We start from the raw sequence: 23661 nt of genomic DNA, 5'->3' as shown, positions 1-23661 counted from the left end.
TGCAAACTGGTCTAGCACTGGCCTCAGTGTTAGAAGGGAAGCCCTGGGCAGAGTGCCAGGTGGCAGCAGCTCCCAGGCTCAAGGGCCCTCCCAGCTCAGGGAGGTGTGCCCATGTGAACCTGCCCTGCTCTTCTGTCTCTTCCTGTACACCTGGCTGTGCTCCACAGGTGCTACTTGGGCTCATCTCCTTTAAGGAGTAGAGCTTTGGGCACCCCTCCCACTTCTCTTCCCAGTAGTGAAGGTGGCAAAGAGGCCAAAGCAAACGGCTACCACCTGCTACAGTGCCCTGTGGAAACATGGCATTTCTCACACAGTCCTCTATGGATAGAAATATGGCATTAATCCCATTGTACAGTATAGGAGTGAGTATTAATTCACAACAACTAGTGTTAGCAATCAACTAGGGAGTAAGCCAGGGTTTCCATTCAGACCCTGTAGCTTTAGAGCCTCTGTACACCAATGGCCTTTCAGTGGAGTCCTGTATTGCCCTCTGACCTACACACTGGCACATCTGGGATCTCAGTAACTCCCAGCCACCCTGAGGTGGGTCATAAATGGCAGACTAGTAAACTGAGGGCGTGTGCCTGAGACCAAACACTGGGTTTGAGACAGTGAGGACCAGCACTCAGGGGACCTGTTAAGCACAGGTGTCACGACACGCCAACAGAGACATACACCTACTTTTCTCCTGCAGGGATTCAAACGTCACCTCCCCTTGAGGGTTGTCATCCAAGTCACCATAATGCAGGACCTTGTGGTTCAGTGCCAAGCGGCAGTGCCAGAACCGCTCTGGAATACAGGACGGCAAGCCGGTGAGGCAGGCAGTGCTGGGCAAAGGGCCGCTCTGAGAGCCTCCCAGGCAAGCATCCCAGGCAGGCTCCCAGTGCCCTAGCTGCCCCCTTACCTTGCCGCCGGCGGTTCCCGATCTTTCGGAAGCTGCTGCCCTCACACAGTCGGTTCAGGCGCTGTTGCTTGATTAGTTCCAGGATCTCGGGCTGGATTTTCTCCCGAAGCTCCCTGTGGCACACACACCCAGCAGAAGACCATGAGATGGTGGTACTCCGGAGGTAAAGCTGGTAGCAGGTGACCTCCCTCACGGGCCCTCTCAGTTAACACTTACACAATTGGTGGGGACTGAAAGTCATCCTGGCTCATCCTCTCGGACTGGCGCAACCGCAGAATCTCTGAGTAGCTCAGGCTGCGAAGTTTACTTTTGAACTGATCCAAAGAGTTGGGTTTAGAGGGCAGAGCCCGAGTGATCTGTTCTCGGACAACTTGCATAACCTGGGCAAAGAAGGAGGCCCCAGGCCACTCTGAAAATGGGCAGGCCCATAGAGACCAAGGCTTTCCCTCACCCAGTGTAGAGTCCTGATTCCTAATGGACACTTTCTCAGCTGATGACTCAGGTCATGTGACTGGTGCTGACAGGAGCTCTATTTCTCACACATATCACGTAGCCATGGTGGCAGGAAATGGGTTTTGATCTCAACTCTTTTTATTTTATCTTTTGGTGTCTTTGAGACGGTTTGTGTGTGTGTGTGTGTGTGTGTGTGTGTGTGTGTGTGTCTGTGTGTATGTGTGTAGCCCTGGCTGTCCTGAAACTCACTCTGTAGACCAGGCTAGCCTCAAACAGAGATCTACCTGCCTCTGCCTCCTGAGTGCTGGGATTAAAGGCGTGTGCCACCACAACTGCTTGGCCTGGGCTCAACTCTTGAACGCTCTTAAACCTGTTCTTTCATTAAGACTAAACATCTCAGGCTCCATCCCCTTGTCTCTACAGAGAGGTATCCTCCTATACACGGTGCCATTAACAGAAGATGCTACATGGAAGGCGGGCACGGTGCCCAGCAGATAGGGTGTTACAGTGTGCCCATTTCCCTAAAACAACTGTCAGAGAACAAAGCAGGATGCTTGCCTTCCCATTGTATAGCAGCATGACCCAAGTGAGGGGAGAAAATCTCAGGAAGGAGTCACGAGTACCCACACACACATGCACGCGCGTGCGCACACCCACACAAAGTCTTATAGACGACTCTTTACACTTCCTAAGGTTTGTTGTTTAGTTTTACTTTCTTGAGACAGGGTCTTGTTGTACAACCAGGCTGACCTAGAATTTATGACCCACAGCCTCTCAGGCATGCAGCACCACGCCGGCTCACTTCTAAAATTTCCACAATGAGATGGTCAGTCTCAAAATACTGGGCTCCTGGACTGCTGGCCTGTGAGGGTCTAGTATGGCCCTCCACACTGGGGCACTCAGAGCAAAGAGGCCTGATAGGCACTGTGATGTGCACAGCGTGCCAGCTCTCCTGCCTTGCTGACACTGGCTGTCCGTGGATCTCATCTACCACACTGCAGCCATGACAGGCACAGCAATCCTGCTCAGCTATTCCCCTGACCCCTGTGGAGAACAGTGGCAGGTGTTAGCTTCCCCAGGCAAATGAAGGTCATGGGCACCATGAGGAAGATGTCCGCTCAAGGTTACAAAGGGAGTCACAGCAGCTGAAACCAGGCTCCCCAGCACTTCGACCTTGTGACTCAGAACTGCCGACTGAGCTGGTTTTCCAGCTCAGGGACTCCCCAGGCACTGGCTGGCTGTCCGAGGCTGTCGTGTGATGGTCTTCCTCCGCCAGCCTCTGAGTGGTTTGGCAGCACTGACCTTGTTGAAATCCTCGGCTGTCGCCCTCATCTCCTTCCAGGTCTTGTTCAGCAACTGGATGCAGATTCCAAAGAGCTCTTCAAAGGCGCGGTCATGGGTGAAGAACATTGGGTGATAGTCATTGCGCCCTTCGTTTGCTGTGGAGAAAAACCAAGAGCATGAAGGCTCTGCCCTCAGGCACCCAGGGGCACCCATCTAGAAACACTGGATTCTCTGCGCCCAAGTCCTGAGGACAAGGAAAACAGAGCACAGACTATAGCACATCAAGGAACGGGAGGGGCCTTCCCTCAAGGCCTTAGCTCTCCCAGGTGTTTTCTCCCTGGGTCTCTCTCTATCTGGTTACAAACTCCGCTAGTCCTTACACAGAGTACTTGGGGGCTTAAGAGACACCTCAGATGACTAGCTCAGACAAAGCAGCAGCCATGATCACCACAGACAGGAGCTCAGACAAAGCCATGATCGCCACGAACTGGTAAAATGGATAATAAGCCCATGGAGTAATTAAGAACAAATGGCCCCTGCCTGCAGCCCTCCAGTCCCCAACATCTAGCTGTCTATCATCTCTAGCTGGACACTGGCTGGCAGAGGAGGAGAGGAGACTTACGGAGCTCTCCGACCTGCAGGATCTCACAGAGCATCTTGGTGAGCTCAATGGCACTGCGGCCAAATGGACACTCGTGTTTATCCTCCCGGCTACTGTTCTCCAACACAATCTACAAGCAGAGAAGGAATGGGGGTTGGAGAGAGGAAGGCATGGATGGGCATCAGGACTGAGAGGCTGCCCTGCCTTTACCCGAATGTAGGTGTCCTGATGAACTTTAGCTAGGTACAGCATGTTGTCCAAAGCCAGCATTCCAGGAGGAGTCTGGGTGAAGTCCAAGGCTGGGTTGATATGGTTCTGGAGAAACCAGGAGACCAGGTGTAAACAGGAATGTGTGGAACAACCTGAGGACCTTCTCCTGCCCTCCCTTCTCTCAGCTCCACTCTAGCATGTCCAAACACCAGGCTAAGGCTGACTGTCATCCACCCCAGCAGCTAGCAGGCCAGCACCGAGTATGTACACAGTGCAGTTAAACCAAACTCACTCCCAACTGAGTTGTGTTGAACCAGACAAGGGCACTCTAACTTTATGAAAAGCAAGCTGTGTCGGAGAGTTGATTCACACAGACTATGGGTGCCATCCCTTCCTCTCCACTGTAGAACGGGAGGTGGGGAGGCAGAGGACAGACGCTAAATCTCAATACCAGAGACGAGGAGGCTCCCCATTAAGGTGAGAAGAGACCACTACAGCTAGAACCACTCTAGGTACACAATCCCCTCCCCTCTGCTGAGGCTGGCTTAACTAATGGATGCCCAGATGATGTATGCCCACTGAGTGGCCATGGCCAAGGTGAACTGAACACACAGGTCCTAACCTCTTTCTGCCTACTCCTCCAGAGCTACCACTATGGGAATTGGGGAGCTGCCAGGGCTGGCAGAAGGCCTCCTGACTTCCTGTCTAGGAGGGGGCACCCCAGATACTTACAGTAAACCCCAGCATTTTATAGTCCTTGGTATACATGGCCTTGCGCTTCTCAGTCCCGCTCCCAGGAACACTGCTAGGGTCGGACTCTGCATCAAAGGCAATCCTCCGCAGTTCAAATATAATGTCTCTTTGAGCCTGGGAGGTGTACACAGTAGGCAGGTCAAGCAGCTACCAAAGGGAGCAAGGAAGAGAACAGCCAGTCTCTTGGGAGGGACCAGCAACATACAGGACAGAAGGGGGCAGCTCACACTAACGCTGACAGGACTGGCACAGACCGCTTCACGCAGCACTCCCAGCACACGGAGGGTGGAATGACCACAGTCAAGAAGAAATAGCACAACTTATACCAGGAAGGCCCCTAGCACCTGCCTGGTCATTGGGATCCATCTTAGTCATCATTCTTTCTTCCAGAAGGTTAAAGGTCAGGACCTGAAGGACATAGAGCTGATGGGCCATCTCTGTTTTGATTGGACGATTCCCCCGGATCACATGCTAGAAAAAGCAAAGGCAGGAGGAAGCAGGGCTCAAAGGACTGTCTCTTCTTGAAAAGTCACATCCACACTGGGGGCGGGGCAAGTACACAGGACAGGGATCACCTCCTCCCTCCACAGAGCCTGCATGCTCTCAAAGAGGCTGGAGTGGAAGGGGGCTCCACCCAGCCAGAGCAGGTTCATGCAGGCCTTCCTCTCCACTCTTGGGCAGGGGAGGTGGGATGGAGGGTGAAGGCTCAACCTCAGACATCGAGGTAGGGAGACACACCATCAAGGTGAGAACAGGCTACCAGACCTAGACCCACCCAGGCTTGCACTACACGGGACTGAAGCCAGGGCAACAGCCAGTGCATGGAAGAGGGCCACTGGCAGACAGACTTTCCAGTCTATCACTTTAAATGATACGCAGCCACCTACAAGGAGGGCCATTTGACTTTCCTCTCCAACCTCACACCACCCTCCTAGTCCTTTCTCTCCTTGACTCTCCTGTCACCCCATGTAAGCCCTGTATCCCCCAAACCATGCCCCTGACTATCATTGAGTATCCTCTCTATCCTCCCACTGTGGGCCCATCACAGAGCATTACAGCAGCATGGGACCTCCACACAACCCCACCCTAGCACTAACTCAGCAAAGCTCCCCTAACTCGACCCCTCTCCCCCATCAGCTCTGACTCTAGACCAGCCTTTTGGAACCTACGCAGTACAAACCGATGACCCTGGGCTCACATGGCTAGTGAACACTGGCCAGGTCCAAACTATGGTATGCAGAGTCTACAATACAGCAGACCAGGAAGCCTTAGTGTGAACAGAGAAGGCTGGCATGTGCCTCATGATGCTTCATGAACACATCTCTTGCGTGCGGAAGTGTTTCAGGTATCATGTGTTAAATACACCGGACATTAAGCTCCACCTCTCCCATCTCAAGTCCACGCCAGGCTTGAGTTGTATTTCCTCCAGCTGGGCCTAGACCTCATCCTCAGCTGTGGCCCTCAGGCGGTCTGCTGTTTCTACATCTCCGCTGCCCAGTATGGTTGCCACTGAAATGAAAGTCATCCATTTGGACCCCTGGTCCTTCCAAGCAGCATCCTCTCTGGACAGAACTTCCCTAAGTGGAATGTGTATCTGCCCAGCTGCCCTCAGAACAAAAGTGGGAAGTCTCCTGCCCTCGATCTACTGACTCATGTCCTCTACATCTCCCTGGCATGTCTTTTGCTAGCTGAAACTCAGGTGTCCACTCAGCACCCTCCAATGTCATGCTCTGTTCTGTTCTTATAGCCAGGGGCTCTGCCACCCTTGTCTCCTCTACATCTCGTCTACCTTGCCCCCAATTCCTCAACTGCCCACTCTCTCTACCACCCTACTGCACCCGTGTGTCCACCCCTAGTCCCTCTTCCTCATATCTCTCCCTCCCTCACGAGATGGCTAGGAAGAGAGGTGAACATCAATATGCTCTTGGGTTTTTGTCCCCTTTCTCAGGTGAAGAGGGAGGTGGGTGCTCTACCAATGCCACAGCACTCTGGGGTCGCTCAGACACTTATCCACTGCCTGGGAGATCAGTTCAGTCCTGTCGCTCAGATGTCTATTCCGAGGGATTCTCTTCTAATCCATCAAGCTAAGTCTCAAACTCAGTAGACTTTCCCGAGAAGTGCCTCCTCACACGACATGAAGAGGGGGGTACCTTGGCCTGTTCTGGAGTGCCCACAAGAACGCATAGGAGACTGTGCACCCCCCCACCCTGTAGGGGCAGTGTTCAAGCATTTGCTGGGAGCAGGGGTTGCAGTGACCTGGGGACCCAGTCATGCCAGGTAAAGCCAGCAGACTCTGCAGGTTTGCTCAGATACTCTGTCTCTCTCAAAAACACGCACACCTACATACATGCCACAGAGAAGTTTCCCAGATGCTGTGCACCCTGCCAGGCATGCTCTGTGCATTAGCTTCTCCAGTCCCCACACCTAGCTAAGCAAATCAAAGCCCAGGGATTCGGGGTCAATTGCTCAAGATCACAGCAAACTGGAAAATGGCTAAAGCCCACCATCAGCACCAAATCTTTATGATTGACTCTGATGTTTATTACCATCATTGCCATTTCTGTTTTCTTTCCTTTGTTTTTGACAACTAATAAACTCTCTTCCTTTTAGCCCCAATCTCTGATACCCTCCCCACCCCCACCTGCTGCCTTCCCATACCCCACGTCACCATCATGGTGACAAGAATGAAGACCTCCTTCCAGACTCCTCTCCAACCCCTCAGCAGGTGCCCAGCTCCTGCAGCATGGTCTGTGGTGACCTAGAAGCCAACTGTACCTCTACCACCATCTTGAATTACAGCCATGCCGGGAGGGAGACTAAAGCCTGACCTGAGCAGGTGCTCAGTACAGATCTGCACCTAGTTCCACCCTGCACTGCTGGGCTCTGTGGTCAGGCTGGGTGTCTTGCCTGTGTACCTGATACTTACAGCTCCTTGAAAGGCTTCCTGACCCCTCCCCCGCAAAGCAGATCCCGGCCCTGCTTTCTCCTGGCCATGGCTGTGCTGGACCCCACCTTTCCTACCAGAGCACAAGGTTGAGAACAGGCCCGCTGCCCTCAGCTGTCAGTGCCCTGTATGGCCCAGTTTTCTGAATTTCTGAGCTGTTGCTGGTTCTCCTTTTTTTTTGTATTTATTTAACAGTTTTGAAGTCATAACAAGCAGTAGAGATGGCTTTCACCTCTTCTTCCTGGAAGGGTTGCAATCTCTTAGCTGTAGTGGAGATATGTAGGGGACCCCAAAAGGAGCGGTACTATTAGGAGGTGTGGTCTTGATGAAGGAAGTGACACTGTGGAGGTGGGTTTTGAGGTCTCGTATATGGTCAGTCACACCTGTTGAGACAGTCCACTTCCTATTGCCTGCTATCAACGTGTAGCAGCAGCTCCTTCTCCAGCACCATGTCATCCTGCACACCAACATGCTCCCTTCCATGACAATAAAGGACTGACCTCTGAAACTGTAAGCCACCACCTCAATTAAATGTTTTCCTTTATAGAAGGTGCAGTGGTCATGATGTCTCTTCACAGCAATAGAAACCCTAACTAAACAGGATGGCTTCCCAGAGGCAGCTTGGTTCAGACAAGTCCAAGAAAAAGCTCAGGTTTCAGAATGACCTAGCACCTTAAGAAGTAGTAACAGTGAAGCTGTTCTGTGCCCTCCGCCGGCAATAATCAGAGCCCCCAGTGGAATGAGGACTACCAGCAACAGCAACAGCATTAACAAAAGGCAGTCGCCAGGAACTCACGTTCAGGATTATGGAGCGAAGGTGCTTCTGTGCAAAGGCGTTGGCCATGTCCTAGGGAGGGAAGCAACAAACAGGTAAGGCAGGTGGTACCTGGGACTGCTGTAAGGGGACGGTGTCCTCGCAGTCTTGAAGGTTTTCCTTCCAATTGAAAGTGAAGAAACCCACCGACCTTCACATTCATTTGACTCTAAGTTTCCCTGCTTCTTTTCACAAGTGCAAATGGACTCAGACAGTTTCCCTCAAACAGGCACAATAAACTGAACATCTTCACAGGGGACCAAGACTGCTTGAGGACAAGACACATGTTACAAGGATGCTGGTGATGGACACTGCACGCAGAGCACACAGCAGCACATGCACCACTCCAGGCAGATGGCCACAGCTGAACAACCCGAGCAGCACTCTCCTCCAAGACCAGGGCGCTGGGCCAGCACCAACGCCTGGTTACTTGTTTAGAGGGGCGTGCTGTGTGCCTTTGGGTAATCTCTAACAATGGACTCAGCTTTTCCATCAGATTTGGCTCAAACTTTGACAGTAACATTTTATTTATTAACTATCCAGAAATAAAATATCCTAAGAGATGCATTCTCCACGGAGATTTTTAAGGGCCCACCGGTAGATTCTGACATCTTGTAAAAAGATACATGAGGGCTACAATGATTATCACGCAAGCTCCTCCTCAGCTCGCTGGGGATCACTCTGCCATGACACTGTCACCCTGAGGAGCTGCTGAAATTTCACCTAAACAAAATGGTCCCATATCAGGATGCTTCCAATATTATCACAGCTTTTCTCAATTTCTTGGTCCCTTCCTTCTAATACCAGCATTGTCTTAGTGATAATAATTACAGAGACTCCCTTTTAAACTGCAGCTTTGGCCACCTTTAGAGATGACTGTAAGTCAGCGGGCCTGAGGGAGCTGCTGCTCCTGTGTGCTCCCTCCTGTTTATAAGCCTCTGTTCATGTTCCACATGTCTGGTCAGGAGCATCTGAGTTCATTGTGACCCCCGAGTATATCCTGGCCAGCAGAGGACGGTGCCTGGAATGTTAAATACAAGACGTTAAGACTAAACCCTAAGTGGACAACTCACAGAGAGGCACTACCAGCAGACTAGAGCTTCCCCTTGGCGTTGCATCCGGGAGCACACCCTCCTTTAGGTCTCTCCAAAGCTCCCTCTAACCAAGAATAAGCACCCAAATTCTTTTTAGCCTTAAAAAATTGTATGAGTGTTTTGATTGTATGTGTGCATGTGTGCAGTATCTGAGGAGGCTAGAAGAGGGTGTTAGATCTCCTGGAACTAGAGTTAGAAATGATTGTGAACCTCCATGTGGGTGCTGGAGTCCTCTGCAAGAGCCAGACCATCTCTTAGACCTCAAACTCCCTTTTGTAAACTGTCTAACCCTTCTCATTATCTATCTAGGAACAGTCCAGAAAGGGCCTGGATTTACCCTCACTCTGGCTTTGGCAAGGAGGTGACACATTCTTGGAATCATATGGAAGAAAGTCAGGCTGCTTCTGCATCTGATTCCAAGCTAATTCCAGACTTTCACAAAGGTGTCCTGAGGGAATGCCTGGCCACTCTCCCAGAGCAGGCAACCCTCCGTCCGTCTATGGCTCTCACCTATGGAGCCTTTCTAGCATTCCAATAAACAGACATGTCACCTTTCCAGGGCCTTGCTTCCCTGAGCAGCCAGTCCAGTCCTTATGCTTCTTGTCCAGCTTTGACACCCTCCCCCCAGGAAGAGTCAGGCCCTCTGCAACAGCAGTGCTACTTACAGTGGCGGGCAGGTCTAGAGGGTTAAGGTGCTTGTCCTGCCAGCAGAAAGCAAAGAGCACAGAGAGAAGCAGACAGGGTGAGCGCTGGGCTTATGGGTAACACGACAGGAAGGGGGACGGTCACAGAGTCACACCATCCAGACAGACAGGACAGAACATGGATACTTCCGCCCCTCCCTCTGATAAAGGAACTTTCCAGAGCCTGGTGCATGGCCCCACTTGAACTTCATTTTGTGGCTCATGATAGTGACAGAGAATTAGAAAGTCTTACTTCTGTACACTATGTATGCTTTTAGCAGAGATCTGGGACGTCAGGGCAGGAAGGGTGCTTAGAGCTTGTTTCATTTTTGTCCTTTCATTTCACAAAAAGGGGAACTCAGACTTGGAAGGCTAGTCACGGGCCTAGTCAGAGGAAGGACAAGCACTTGTCCAGGTCCTCCACTCAGGTCAGTGTCAGCCCCATTAACCAGCTGCCAGGTCCCACACTATAAAACAGGGCTCTCCTGTGACCTAAGGACAGTGCCATGAGTGAGTGATCAGGGCAAATGCTGTCACCCCCACAGTTTTAGGTAAGCGACTAAATATAAGACAGGAAGAGCTTGTCACAACCACCTGCGCCACACAGCTGGTGAGCGAGGATGGAGGCTGAGGATGTAGATCAGGGACTTCCACAGTGAAACTTGGTGCCCAGCCCCATTTCAGCCCCAGTGGCAGTCAGAGGGTCTCCCCTTACCCCTTCCTCTTCTCGGTCCTCTAGCCCAGGAATTAGCAAACTAAAGGCATATTGGGTGTGTTGTCTGTGTAAACAATCTGACTGGAAGACAGCTGTACCAGTGTTTACCTGTCTGAAGCTGCTTTTGGCTACAACAGCCGAACTTCACAGGTTGCCACAAGAAGTAAAAAAATATTTACCTTCCAGCCTTCAGAGGAAACCCATCAGAACTCTGCCCTGATCCCAAAAGCAGGTCCCCCACCTCCCAGTTCCTTCCTGGGGCTTCCTTAGCAAAAACACCCTACTGGGCTCTGGCAGGAAATGTTGGGAAGGAGCACTTGGGAGCACCGGTGGATCCCTCTCTTTGCCCTGAAGAGCAGGCACTGTGGCATTTCTCTCAGAAGAGCCCAAGAGAAAAGTTTGGAAAGGCAGCTACAGACCTGTCGCTTGTCTTCCGGGGCCTTCAGGAACAGTGCGTTAATCAGAGCGATGGCGTAGGTCTGGATCTCCTGGTTAGAACTGTGTCAACAGAGACAGAGGCAAGGGAATCAGGGGACTGCAGAGCAAGAGGATGGTGCTCACAGACAGCTTAAAACACTCGCAGATTGTGATCAAACAATGACCTGGGGCTAAGTCAGAAAAGCATTTTGCGCAGGCGCACACTTGACCCCGTAATTCACGGGAGGGATTTATCCAAGATAGTAATCAGGAAGCTATGCATGATTTATTGACGAGCTGTTACACTAGAGTCCTATTAAAAAGACAAGAATGTTAAGTAATCCAAATGCTCTCACTGGGGGCTGTTTAATATGCGCAACTCCTAAGGGCCTCCTAAAAATCTTGCTTTGGGGTGAAGATTATTAACCTGGGATTCAGAGATGGGTTTGGAGTATCTGTGAAGCCCAGATATGGTACAGAGAGTATCTAGCTGACTGTGTGTGACCTTCTCAAGGAGAGAAAAGCTCAGCTGGTACTCGTTTCCACAAACACCTGGGATGTAGAACAGGGTTAGAAGCATCCTTGTAAAAAAGCTTGATATGAGAAAATGTTCAAGATGAATTATTTAGCCAGAAAAAAAGAAGAAAAACGTAGGTACATATGAATGTAGAGCAAGATCTAAATTTTGGTGAAAACATACAAAGGAAAAAGCTACGGGGACGTTCAACTTAGTGTTCAGCAGTGGTCCAGTCTGGAGTGGGGTGATGAGCAAATAATGTGCTATGTTTTTCCGTGTTTTCAAAGTTTGACTACAAATTTATCTTACTTTAAGTAAATAAAATAATCATAAGCATTTCCCCAGAATCGTATAATGCTGGCTTGGGGCTTCTATCTGCCACACTGTGGGTGCCTCATATGTACACTGGTGACAAAAGTCTAAGGAACGTCACAATTCTCTACTGTTCTCAGGGAGAGCAGCTAAGGTCACCTCCAATTCAGAGAGGAGGAAAGAGGAGTAAGGTTGCCGGGACCCATGAAATCTCTATCAAGAGTCTGTGATCTCTCTATCCTGGCTCTTTGAGTATGAAAGTTGGGGCTGAGGAATCCTTTAAAAATGACAAGATGACGCCAGGGGTGGTGGTACCCACCTGTAATTCCCAAATGTGAGATGTGAAAGGAAAAGGAACATGAGTCCAGGGTCAGCATGGACAGCATGGGTCCCACTCCTCCTCCCAAAACACCAGTGACAAGGTGGGATCAGGGCACACATATGTGTATTCTAGATTAATGGGGAAATGGGTTAGGAGCACTCCTGGGTTGTGCTGGCTAGCTTTAGAGTTACCTAAAAGTGGAGAACCTTAAAAGAGAAAATGTTTCCATGAGAACGGGCTACAGGATATTTTCTTAATTAGTGATCGATGGGGGAGGACCCAGCCCATTGTGGGTGGGGCCATTCCTGGCCTGGTGGTCTTGGGTTCTGTAAGAAAGTAGGCTGACCAAGCTAGTAAGTACAGCCCTCTATGGCCTCTGCATTAGCTCCTGACTGGATTCCTGCTCTGTTTGAGTTCCTGTCCTGACTTCTTTTAATGACGAACAGTGATGTGGAAGCATAAGGCAAACAGACCCTAAACTCCCCAATTTGCTTTCAGTCATGGTGTTTATAGTAACCCTAATTAGGAGAGAAACTGGGCCCAGGAGTGGGGTATTGCTGTGACAGACATGTCCATATATTTCTGGGAGGGCTGTAGAAGGACTTTAGAACTTTGGGCTATAAAAACCATTGAGTGTTCAAAGCTTGGAGAGCTGTTCTGTGGGAGCCTGGAAGATAAGAACACTGAGAGAAATGCAGAGGCTGATGACCTGGCTTGTTGAGTTCCAGAGGGAGGCAAAGACTCTGCCAGTACATCTGTGTGTCTGCTCAGCTGGAGCTGAAGAATCAGCTGTGATTAGCAAGGGATCAGAACCATTGAAGCGAAACCGTTGCTTTACTGGGACACTTGATGCTGGTTTGTTGAAGCTGAGAAATTAGCAGTGATTAAGAAGAGACCAGCATCACGGAGGTGAAATCTGGGAAGTGTTTCCTGAGAGCACAGGGAAGCTGTGTTCCAGAGGCAGCCAAGGTTGGTACCTCATGTAAGAGTCACCCAGGTGGTACTGGTTTTAAAGGCATGAAGGACTATTGGAGAGCACCAGTGGCGTGGCATGGTAGAGGCCAGGAGAAGCACTGGGGAAGGTGCAGCTGGAGTGCAGTGGAAGCCCCAGGACTGAAGGGGCCGTGCAGAGAAGTTGAGGCGTGGCACCGTGAAGAGAACCTATTGGTGAAAGCGCAGCCCAGCTGCAGAGTGTGACCCCAGCGTCTTGGAGATGCTGGTACCCGGGATGGCCACCAAGAACAGCAACAGCAGTGGAGTGGAGGCAGCCTGAGCCCAGAAGACAAGCTGTGTGTGCTGCAGGAGGCGGAGCTGGAGAACTGACCCAAGCCCCTCAGAGGATTGTGAGTTATTTACAGATGGAGTTTGGTTTTGCTTTGTTCAGATTGTGACTGTGCCCTGGTTCTTCCCTCTTGAAGCAAGAAAGTATTTATTTTTGATTTTACAGGAACCCACAGTTGAGAGACTTCAAACTTTTTTTTTTAAAAAAAGATTTAAGACTTTTATAGAGACTTTGGATTTTAAAAGAGACTATATTTTTAAAGAAACTACTTCTAAAGTGCTTGAATTTTGTAAGGCTGTGAGATTTTTTAAGCTTGTAAAATGTTTTCTATTTTGATGTCTTTATTAATGTGTGGTCTTGGGGAAAGGAAAAGATGTGGACTCCTAGACAAAAGGTCAGTTGTGCTGGCCAGTTTTATGTCAACCTGACACAGGCTAGAATCATCTGAGAGAAGGAATCTCAAGCGAAAAAATGCCTCTGTAAGACTGGGCTGTAGGCAAGCCTGGAGAGCATTTTCTTAATTAGTGATTGATGGGAGCCACTCCTGGGCTGGTGGTCCTGGGTGAAGCTGCATCTACCCGTCTTGCATGCTCAGGGCCCCACAGGGCATCCGGCCCATTCCAATCAAGGCCAACAAGCAGGAAGGAGCATCAGCGTCAATCAACAGGATTACCACCCTTCTTTAGGCAAGTCTGGTCCCTTTAATCATGAACACTAGCTCCAAGTGGTGCCTGTATGTCTCCTGCTTTTAATACAGGCTAAATGTGTGTTCTGATAAAGTAAGCTTGCTAAAAAAAAAAAAAAAAAAGCAAACTAAAACCATCTGGGCTGGCCATCATGCTAGTTTTTAAATTTCCCTTGACCCACATAGGTGTGGAAGGTAGAGATGACTTATAGATCCAGAGATGAGAAAATCAAGGCCAAAGGACTCAAGTAGGTAATTCAAGGCCAAACCCTGGCACGCCAGAGCCTGGGTCTGAGCTGGCATCCCAAACTTACACGTAGCCCAAATTTCTGGATGTTTTCATCACACTGTTGCCACCACAGTAAATGACCACCCGACAAACCAAGCTTCCATTTACATCAGGAAGGGGCTTCAGAAATGGCTGAGTCCTTGTTTCCAGGGAGCTCAGAACTTCAGATGGCAACTGGTGATGAAATACAGTATTTTACATAAATATCATTGTCATGGGTACAAACAAGACTATCAGGCCCATAGAAGAGGGAGTGTCTAACCTTGCCTGGCAGCTGGGGTCTGAACTATGAAAAGAACTCCCACAGAGGAGGAGGAGGTGCTGAAGGAATGTGTAGGGCCAGGCAGAATTATAAGACAGAGGATGGACTGGCCAGGGGAGGGCAGGCCCTTACTCACACTTGCAGGTGAGAGATGAGCTGTCCCACGGTGATTTCCTCTGCTATCTTCTGGTACAGGCTCTGGCTGTTTAATACCATGCTCTCTAGGATGGCCAGGGACCGCTGAAGGATAGACACATCGACCATCGGCTGGCTCACGTACCCTGCAATCTAGATCCAGGGAGAGGCACACTGGATGGGAAATTGGAGCCGAGGAAGCCCCTGATGCTCTCTTCTCAGCAGACTGCCTCTATGTGGATCACAACATCTGGTTTATGACTGCTCTGGCCAATGAACCAGGATTCCCTCAGCATGGACGCCTCCATCTATGTGACAGTATCCACTCAACTGTGTTTCTTGAGTGATGAACACCTTAATCCTTTTCAAAACAAGAGTTCAACTTGAGGTGGACCTGCTGTACTGACTCTTGTGTCTTATCTTTACCTGCCCTTCCACTCTCTACAGTTAGAGCATCAGCCAAACCCTCCACACACTGTCACTTCACTTCTGCCTAAGTGTTCCTAACATTGGGAAGTTCTCAATGGTTCAAGCCAAAGATGTGAACTGCTAGGCAATGGACAGCCTGGTTTTCATCCAGTTTTCTGGGCTGAGACTGCCCCTTCTGGTAGCAGACCGGATGGCAGACTGGGAAAGGCTCTTCTAGCTGCTCTGGTTCATCTTGTAACCAAGCAGGCTACTTGTCAGATTTGCACAAAGGAAGCACATTTGCAAATGAGATGCAGCTTTCTCTCAGAAGAGCTGAGGAAGCAGGTAGCTCAGAGCTGATGACTGGCTGTTTTGTGCCAGCCTCCCTGACAACCAGTTCTGCTCTGAGCCCTGTCCTTGGTGCAGGCCCCGAGAGAGAAAGCAAACTGTGACTTGAGAGCTTTTCCTGGGCAAGTGACAATGGCCTCTCTTGAGACCAGGCTGTGAAAACTGAGCCATATTTCCCAGGGATGCGGTCAAGAGACAAACAAAGGAGCCACTACAAGCTGCTAAGGAGGATGTTCAACGGGCCAAGGGAAGTGAATTCATTTTTAATCTGGTGACATTTCCAACATATGATGGGTTTATCAAGAAAGAACCTACAGTAAATTGAGGAGCATGTGTTAGAGTATACAACATTCAGGAGTCCTGGGAAGATTATTGCTTGAGGATGAAAAATCCAGCCCCAGGGAATACAAAGATGACTCCTGCCAGAGACTGCATACAGACTGCAGTGTCTGCTCTCCCCTTATGCCCAGAGAACGTACAGGGAGAGGGAGGAGACAAACAGAGCACTGGAGACCTCACCTGCTTAATAAAGGTGATTGAAACCATGTCCCAGAGAACGTACAGGGAGAGGGAGGAGACAAACAGAGTGCTGGAGACCTCACCTGCTTAATAAAGGTGATGGAAACCATGTCCCAGGAGACAATGCCATGGTCCATGAGCTCTAGGAAGGCAGTCAGGGTGAATGCCAGCATCTCACTGTAGCTGAGACATGTGCAACACACAGAACACAGATTCAGATCCAGGGAGCACAAGTGTGAAGGCAGCTACAAAAGGGACAGCTCTCAGTAAACACCCATGGGAAATCTGCAGAAGCAGCAGTCAGTGCCTGCAGCGTCCAGTCAGCTGCAGGCCAGATGTGGCCCAGGTACCTACACTGCAAAGTCAGTGGGCTGTAGGCACCCAGGCTTGTCTTCACCATCTTGCTTAGTCTGTTAGCTCCCCAAACAAAGACTCTGTCAAAATGCAGTTTGCTGGGGGACCTATGAGAGCTTATATCCCATGTTGCCCCTTAGACCGAGAGGCATGGGGTGAAAGGGACAGTTTGGGCGTGGATACACCTTCGGTTTCTGTCTGAGCAGTAGCCATGCTTGTTTTGTCTTCCCCAGCTCTAGCTTCCTCTTCTGTAAGATCAAGTTAGTCTCTGAGCATTCGTCTTACAGGGCTGTGGGAAGAGCAAGCTGATGAGGTCTGCTGTGCCCTTACAATAATGTGGTGTAAGGATTAATCGTCTGCCTTTTGTCTCTCCTTACAGATTTAATCATTCATGCAGTGGCACAGTGCTCTACAGTTAACGAGCCAGAGCCCCGTTTGCCAGAGGTAATAACGCTGTTAGCAGAACTCGGGGCTGAGTGTCAATCCCATTTCAGAGAGGAGACTAAGGTTGGTCTGCTGCAGCCCAACACTCTCCCAACGGTAGTCAGAGGCTTCTGCTTGGTGCAGCTGGAGGATCCAAGACTTTACAACAAATGCCTAGGATTAGCTGCTTGGCTTGGCTGACAGTTTTGGGAGCTGATCTGCTGCCTGTGAGATTTCTGACTCCCTGCCTGATAGCTTAGGCTCCACAGGTTTAGTTGGAGACCTGGGCCCCTATCACTCACTGCTGATCATAAATAGGGCACAGCCACCTGAGCCTGGAGGGAAGTAGAGGTGTCCAGGGGTGGTGCCAAGTCCTGAGTTCCTCTTGACAGTGTGGAGCAGGGAGATGGCATCCAAAGGGAGGCAGCACATCAGGAGAGAGGGGATGGGATCAGGGAGGGCAGGCAGGTCACTAAGATGACAGACAGCTCCCCTCTTTCCCCTGAACCTCATCAGGCCAAGCACTTTCCATAAGTTACAGTTCTGCTGTGCACTGGCTTCCTTCTTGACGCCCACGGCCCCTACTTTCACTACTCACCTAGTACAACACAACACTGGGTCACTCAACCCACGAGAGTCCCCTGGACTCTGAGATGCAGGACCCCAACACGGACGAGAGCTCTCTGTATGTGGACTTGGACTCCTTGCTGACACCCAGAGGTGAGAAGAGGAGCCCTGTAGGTCAAGGGAAGACTTGGGCCATACTCACTGGGACAGGAGCTTGGCTCCGCTCTCCACCAGCCTGGTCAGCATGACGATGCCATCCATGTTGATGAACTCCGTGGCGAAAGTCACGTCAGCTGAGAGCTTTGCCAGCTCCTTCATGGCATCCAGCCGGGTCTCCATACTGGATGACTGGGTCCTTTCCATCAGCTGGCGTGCAGCCCGGGACTGTGAGGCCAGAGACAAAAGAGATGCCATCTGCTCCTACAGCAGGTTACTACTATGGGCTCGCAGCCGAGCCCCAGGCAGAGTTAGGTTTTCACGTGGCTTAGGAACTGCTAAATAAATGTTTATGGGACGGACCAATAAGAGAATTTCCAGAATTCTGAGACTGATCTGTAGATATCCGTATCTTTTCCTTTTCTATACCCCTACAGCCTATGGATTTATTTTAAAATCACATCTCTTTTGTGTGTACGCATGTGCATGCCATACCCTGAGTGTGGCAATTAGAGCATAAATTATAGGAGTAGGCTCTCTTCTTCCACCATGAGGTCCAAGGGATAGAACTCAGGCCATCAGGCTTGGCGGCAAGTGCCTTAACCCACTGAGCCATCATGCTAGCCCCTGGTCTACAGATTTTTCTTTTAATTCCTACCAAGAAGATAAAGAAAACTGGGATATCTCCTAACTGTGCAAGTCTGCAGAAGCAGATCTGGCTTAACAGGAAGCATTTTACTGATGAGCACTACCTGACAGTAGGGGTTCTGCTAAAAAGCCAAGCACCACCCCTGGAAGCAACGGGGGTGGGGGAGAACTGGACATCATCTGTCAGAGGACAAGGGCCCTGCCCTAGAATTTAATCTGATGACTCTGATGGATCTAATTCTAAAGTGTAATAGGCCTGACAATTAAAACTTTAAAATTCAAAGTTCTAGATCACTCCAAAAGAATCATGCTTGTGAAATGTGAAGGATGGAGGATCCAGAAGCCACGACCGTGAACAGCTTCCCAGACATGATGGCTGGTGAGGACAAACGCCTCCCACCATGGGTCCTCCCCAAGCAGGATGCCCACTCATCACCCCTATGCTCAACTTGCTACCACACAGTCAGAATCAGCTCACTGCTTCATCGCACACACTTTGAACGTAACACTTTCTCTGGAAAGGAGCAGGAAGAGCAGACTGCCCCAGGTCTGCTTGTCTGCTTGGTGTCAGGAACCCAGTTCTTTGGAGGCCGGGGAGCAGAGCCAGCTACCCCTCCCTTGCCTCTCTGTTACAAAAAGGAGCCTGAGCCAGACAGTAGTGGCACACACCTTTGACCCCAGCACCAGCACTCAGGAGGCAGAGGCAGGCAGATCTCTGTGAGGTGGAGGCCAGCCTGGTCTACAGAGTGAGTTCCAAAACAGGCTCCAAAGGTACAGAGAAACCCTGTCTCGAAAAAGAAAAGGGGGGGGGGGGCTGTGCCCGTTCAGGGATCACAAATCCTTCTAACCCTACAGCAGAAAATGTAGTGGACAGAGGAAAAAGATCACCAACAAGACAGTCTGTAGGGTACCGGTCTGCATCACACTTAGAAACTTCCATCCAAATGTCAACCTCCCTCCAGAGATGGCCTTCCCAGGCTGCTGTCCCCTCCACTTCATGCAGAGGTCTACAAGATACTCTGCACTTCTGACAACTGTCATGTGAAATCAGCAGAGCCTAGTGTGTGTTTGCAAGGGGATGGTGTGTCTCGTGGAGAAGCACCTTCACGAGTGGAGGGAGGTGAACAGGATGCTGAGGAAACTGGCCAAGCCTCACAGGTCCAAGTCTGAACTAGGCTTGGCTACTTTTTCAGTTGTACAAGTGACAAGCTACTCAACCTAAATCCTCAGTCTCCTTGTCTGTAAAATGGGCTACCGAGAATGCCTCCCTCTTGGTTCTTTGGTAGGATTAGCTGATGCAATCAGGAGGGATTAGAGAAACAAGGTAAGTGCTGGCTGGCACTCTTCCCCCGTCCCCTCCTAGGACAAGCTGGTCCTTCCCTCAACAAGAAAACACAGCCTTAAATTTCCTACAAGGCTGAGCGTTGGTGATCACTTCTGTCGCAAGCCCGCCTCCCTGCCCTGATGCACACTGCAACCTTACCCCCTTTCCTGCACCTTCGCCCTCTCCCATCTGAACTCATCCATGGGACACACAAAAAACTGCAAGAGAAAGAAAGGAGCCTCTGGTTGGAGAGCGGGCTGCAGGACTGGGCACAAAGACCTTTCACATCTTTGCCAAATTTCACAAGTTTTGTAACACGTTAATGCGTTTTACTTATTTCTCACAGCAACACTTCTGGACTCCATATCTCCTGAGTTCCTGTCCTCCCCTATTCCCTCTGAGACTGAGCTCCCTGGTACAGTGCCCCCAACTGTCATTCAGAACACCTGGCTGTCCACTTTCCTGTTGGAACCGGAGCTGTGCAGTCTGTGCCTCCAGCCGCCCTGCTCTCGCTGTGCTCCTCACGAGCCTCAGGCCACTTCTTCCCTATCCTGCTCTCTGCTTGAGTCACTTCCCATCCTTCCTCACCACTACCCCCACCCCACCTACACCCCTTCTTTTTGTTTTGAGACAGGGTACTATCTGTATGATCTACAGCTGAGATTGGCCTTGACTAGCCTATAACTGAAGATGACTTTCAACTCATGATCTTCCTGCCTCTACCTCCCAATGCTGGGGTCACAGGCCTGTGCTACTACTCCAGGCTCCTCCCTTTCTGCTAGCTTCCTTTAATCATGTTTAGGGTTGTTTATACAGAATGAGAGGATCCCCTTGAGCACCCCCTCAACCCCACCCAGCACTCTGCCACATTCACTAAGGTTATCTCCTAAGTCCTCCTCATGTCCATCAACCCTGTCATCCCACCGCCTTCGCTGGGTCTCAGAGATCACTCTCCCACCAGCCTCCCTTGCCTGCCTGTGAAAGTAACTTTTGTAACACCAAAGGGAAGCACAGGCCACTTTCTTTGTTGATTCCCTTTCTTTCTGAGTAAGGTCTGAGCCCACAGACAGCCGAGCGAGGAACTGTGGGACTGTCTCCAGGGTCCTTGGACCACCAGTGCTGCCCCAGCACACCTTGAAGCCATGGTCTCTACACTAGCAAACAGGTCTTTCCTTCCTTCCATTAGTTCCAGCTTTACCTTCGAGGCTCAGGCTCCAGCAAAGCTTTCTGGAAACCCGCATGCTGAGGTAGGCTGCCCTCTCAGTCCCGAGAGCCGGAGTGACTTTCCAATGCCAAGAGCTGCCTGCTGCCCTTGCTCATAAGCTGTAGCCAGGCTGAGAGGGTGAGGGATTTCCAACAGCAGAGTTGGTCCCACCACAGCACTTGGTGTTAGGTAACTGGAATACCTACCGGAGAGATAGCCAGCTGTAAGATTGTCCCATTCTTAATGTCGCTTCGAGTCTGGGAAGCAGAGAATCAAAGAAAACAAAAAGACAAGATTAAGAGTGCATGGAGGTCAATCAATAGGCACTTGCCGTCATTTTAAAGGTGTAGTTGGCTCTCCTCATCTGCAGATGATCCAGCCAGCAGTGAACCACAGATCTCTGCAGGGGGAGGTTTGCTTTGAACGGTATACGCAAAGCATTGCTGGGCAGCAGGAACTTCCTTGGCCTGCCCGTTGCACGAAGCACATTCTCGACTGGGTTTTCATGTGCATGTGTCAGATGAGAGGCAGCTATATGACATCTGAACACCCAGAGTTTGCTGTGCTGGCCTTCTAGGGACCACTCCCCATGGGGACTGAGGGACAACTATAGTTCACTGAGGCTCTGCAGCAGGCCTCCTCCTGCTTGCTCCTTGCAAAGAAATCCTAAGATTCTCCTCAAGAGTTCCGGGTCTCAAGAAGCAAAGGCACTCAGCCACTGGGGAGCAGGCTGGTGTGCTCCATGCTGTCCAAAGGGCAGCTCTTCAACCAGGAAATGGGCCGCCTAGACAGCCAGGAAGCTGGATAGTACCATCTCCTTGGCAGGTCACTTGCAAGCTAAGTTTGCCCTGACCTTGATTACTTCATTCTTACCTGCTCAGTGACATAGAGCTGGGGCCCATCTGCGTAGCGGAGTGTGTAGTACTCTGGATTTGGCAGTGACCACCTGTGTGAGAGAAAACAATACACCCTCTTGGCCTCTCCTCTGGGCTTGTCTAGAGCAGTAACAAATGATTTTCAACAGTGACTTAAGGACTGTCAGCCTTGGAGCACAGTGGAACCCAAACAAAGCTTTGGGCAGAGCTCCTGAGAAAGGAAGGCTCTCCACCATAGTGAGGGTCAGTACCACAAGAGGAGGTACAGACAGAGGGGTGTGAGTCTCACATACTGCCCACACCTCCCAAAGGCCACTCCTAGGTCCAAGAATAAATGAGAATCTCAGGACGCCTCAGGGACATCCTCATTAACTGACCTTCCTTGGTAAGACAATGACCCAGCCCAAATGGACCCTCTCTGTACAAGTTCCTCGAGGGCAGGGCAGCCTCCCCCACTCTTAGCTGTCACTGTGGAAAGGAAGTCAACCTACCCATCACACACTTCCTTGATGATGGATGCCAGGGGCCGTTTCTGAAAGAGAGGGGGGAGATCCTTCAGCACATGGTATGCTACCAGCAGGACCACTCAGCCTCTGATGAAAAGTCTTTCCCAAGCCACAGTGACTACCTTCCCTGGGGAGGACCAGGCCCAGCGTACAGCCTTCCTGTCACTGCCCTTGCTTATGATGCCAGTGGCCTCTGGGCCTAAACACTTCCTCCTCTGTGCACCTGACCCCTCCTTACAGCTGACATACCTGGTCGATTTCAAGGAGCTGGGCATTAGCACCTGGCCATTCAATGGCCACCTTAACAATGTCCGAAGGAGGAGGCATTGTTCTCAGCGGGCCCTGCTTCAAGACACAGACACAGCTGCCTGCAGAGAGAACCAAACAGAAGGGAAGGTCAAAGTGTGCCTTCCTCTTCATTCTCGCTGTCCACTCGGGAGGGCTGAAGACAACATCTAAAATGACGCGCGAAACTGCTCGGTGCAGTGTCTAAGTTCATGCCGCAGCCTCTCCTCGGGCCGCTGTCTCCTTAGATCCAATCAGCAGCAGAAATGGGACAAAGCTCTCTATCATCTGCAGCCCGGGCGGCAGCAAGATCGGCCAGTGTGACAGTCAGTGTGAGGGGCCAACAGGACTGGGTGGGAGCAGAGCTCACTGGGTGCAAATTCCCATCCTGGGGCCTCAGGACGAGAGAAGCCCATGCTCTGAAGCAGAAGGGAAGAGACAGTCTTTTCTTGGTTGAGTGATTGGCTGAAGGGGCCAGGCCACTTATGCTCAGCAGATCCCAGTGTCGGCAAGGCCCAGCCTGCTCTCTCCTCCCCACTGCTGTGACCACTCCTGCCCCTTCAAAAGACACAGTGTGGAGCCTCCTCCCTGTGGGATAATGTGGAATTCAGAAAATGGAGAAGAGAACTGAAACAGGAAATGCTATTTTGGTCCCTAGTGCCAAGGGCAAGGGCTGCCAGGAGTTTGAGTGCAGGCAATAAGGATGCTCTCATACCAAGACCCCTCCAGAGGGTGGGGCTGTGGGTCTGCAGCTAAGTGTGCCCCCCCCATCACACCAAGACCCCTTAGAGGGCAGGGCTGTGGGAGTGCATCTGAGCCCCCTCCCAATCACACACAAAGACCCCTCTAGAGGGTGGGGAATCTAAGTGTATGTCCCCATCACACACAAAGACCCCTCCAGAGGGCAGGGCTGTAGAAGTACATCTGAGCCCCCCCATCACACAAAGACCCCTCTAGAGGGCGGAGCTGAGGAAGTGCATCTGAGCCCCCTGCCCCCCACTGCCCTTGAAAATAAAGGGAAATAAATCATCTGGGGCAAGTCTGGGAGATGGGCTCATGTGACTGGTATCCTAGGCAACTCTGGTGGCTTAGTGGTATTCTGGGCAGCACTGAGGCTCTCTCCAAGGTCTGACGAAGGCAGTCACTCTGCTGATGGATTATTTCAATGTATATTTACACTTCTTGCCTACAGGTTCAGGAGCGGGCGCTCTCTTAATGAAAAAGACCTTTTGCCTCCTCAAGGTTCAGCCCCTCGCTGCAGTTCATGCCTGGCTAATGGGGACCGCCTGCCTCTGTTGGCGTGTGTAACACCGCTGTTGCTAAGCTGTTAATCGTGTGTGATATCAATTTTCCAGCTCCAGCAGATGC

At 50.8% G+C, this 23661-nt stretch overlaps 1 protein-coding gene across 1 annotated transcript in view; it reads right to left on the bottom strand.

The window, feature by feature from the left end:
• Elmo2 (engulfment and cell motility 2) overlaps positions 1-23661 on the bottom strand; it is a 37177-nt gene that overhangs the window by 4251 nt on the left and 9265 nt on the right. The window contains exons 2-18 of the mRNA XM_050151127.1: positions 22258-22376; positions 21994-22034; positions 21501-21573; positions 20834-20884; positions 17498-17679; positions 16035-16134; positions 14678-14829; positions 10875-10953; positions 7946-7996; positions 4554-4676; positions 4185-4319; positions 3453-3557; positions 3264-3372; positions 2660-2796; positions 1121-1284; positions 905-1017; positions 682-789 (exon numbers count right to left, since the gene is read on the bottom strand). Of these exons, the coding sequence (XP_050007084.1) occupies positions 682-789; positions 905-1017; positions 1121-1284; positions 2660-2796; positions 3264-3372; positions 3453-3557; positions 4185-4319; positions 4554-4676; positions 7946-7996; positions 10875-10953; positions 14678-14829; positions 16035-16134; positions 17498-17679; positions 20834-20884; positions 21501-21573; positions 21994-22034; positions 22258-22335 (1801 nt within the window). The 5' untranslated portion in view covers positions 22336-22376. The remainder of the gene's footprint in view (positions 1-681; positions 790-904; positions 1018-1120; positions 1285-2659; positions 2797-3263; positions 3373-3452; positions 3558-4184; positions 4320-4553; positions 4677-7945; positions 7997-10874; positions 10954-14677; positions 14830-16034; positions 16135-17497; positions 17680-20833; positions 20885-21500; positions 21574-21993; positions 22035-22257; positions 22377-23661) is intronic.

The sequence above is a fragment of the Alexandromys fortis genome, unplaced genomic scaffold (genome assembly GCF_014885135.2).
Source record: "Alexandromys fortis isolate MF-2015 unplaced genomic scaffold, M_Fortis_MF-2015_v1.1 scaffold_27, whole genome shotgun sequence".
NCBI lineage: Eukaryota > Metazoa > Chordata > Mammalia > Rodentia > Cricetidae > Alexandromys > Alexandromys fortis.
Note: the sequence above shows the minus strand (reverse complement) of the source record. Positions and strands in the feature narration are given on the sequence as shown.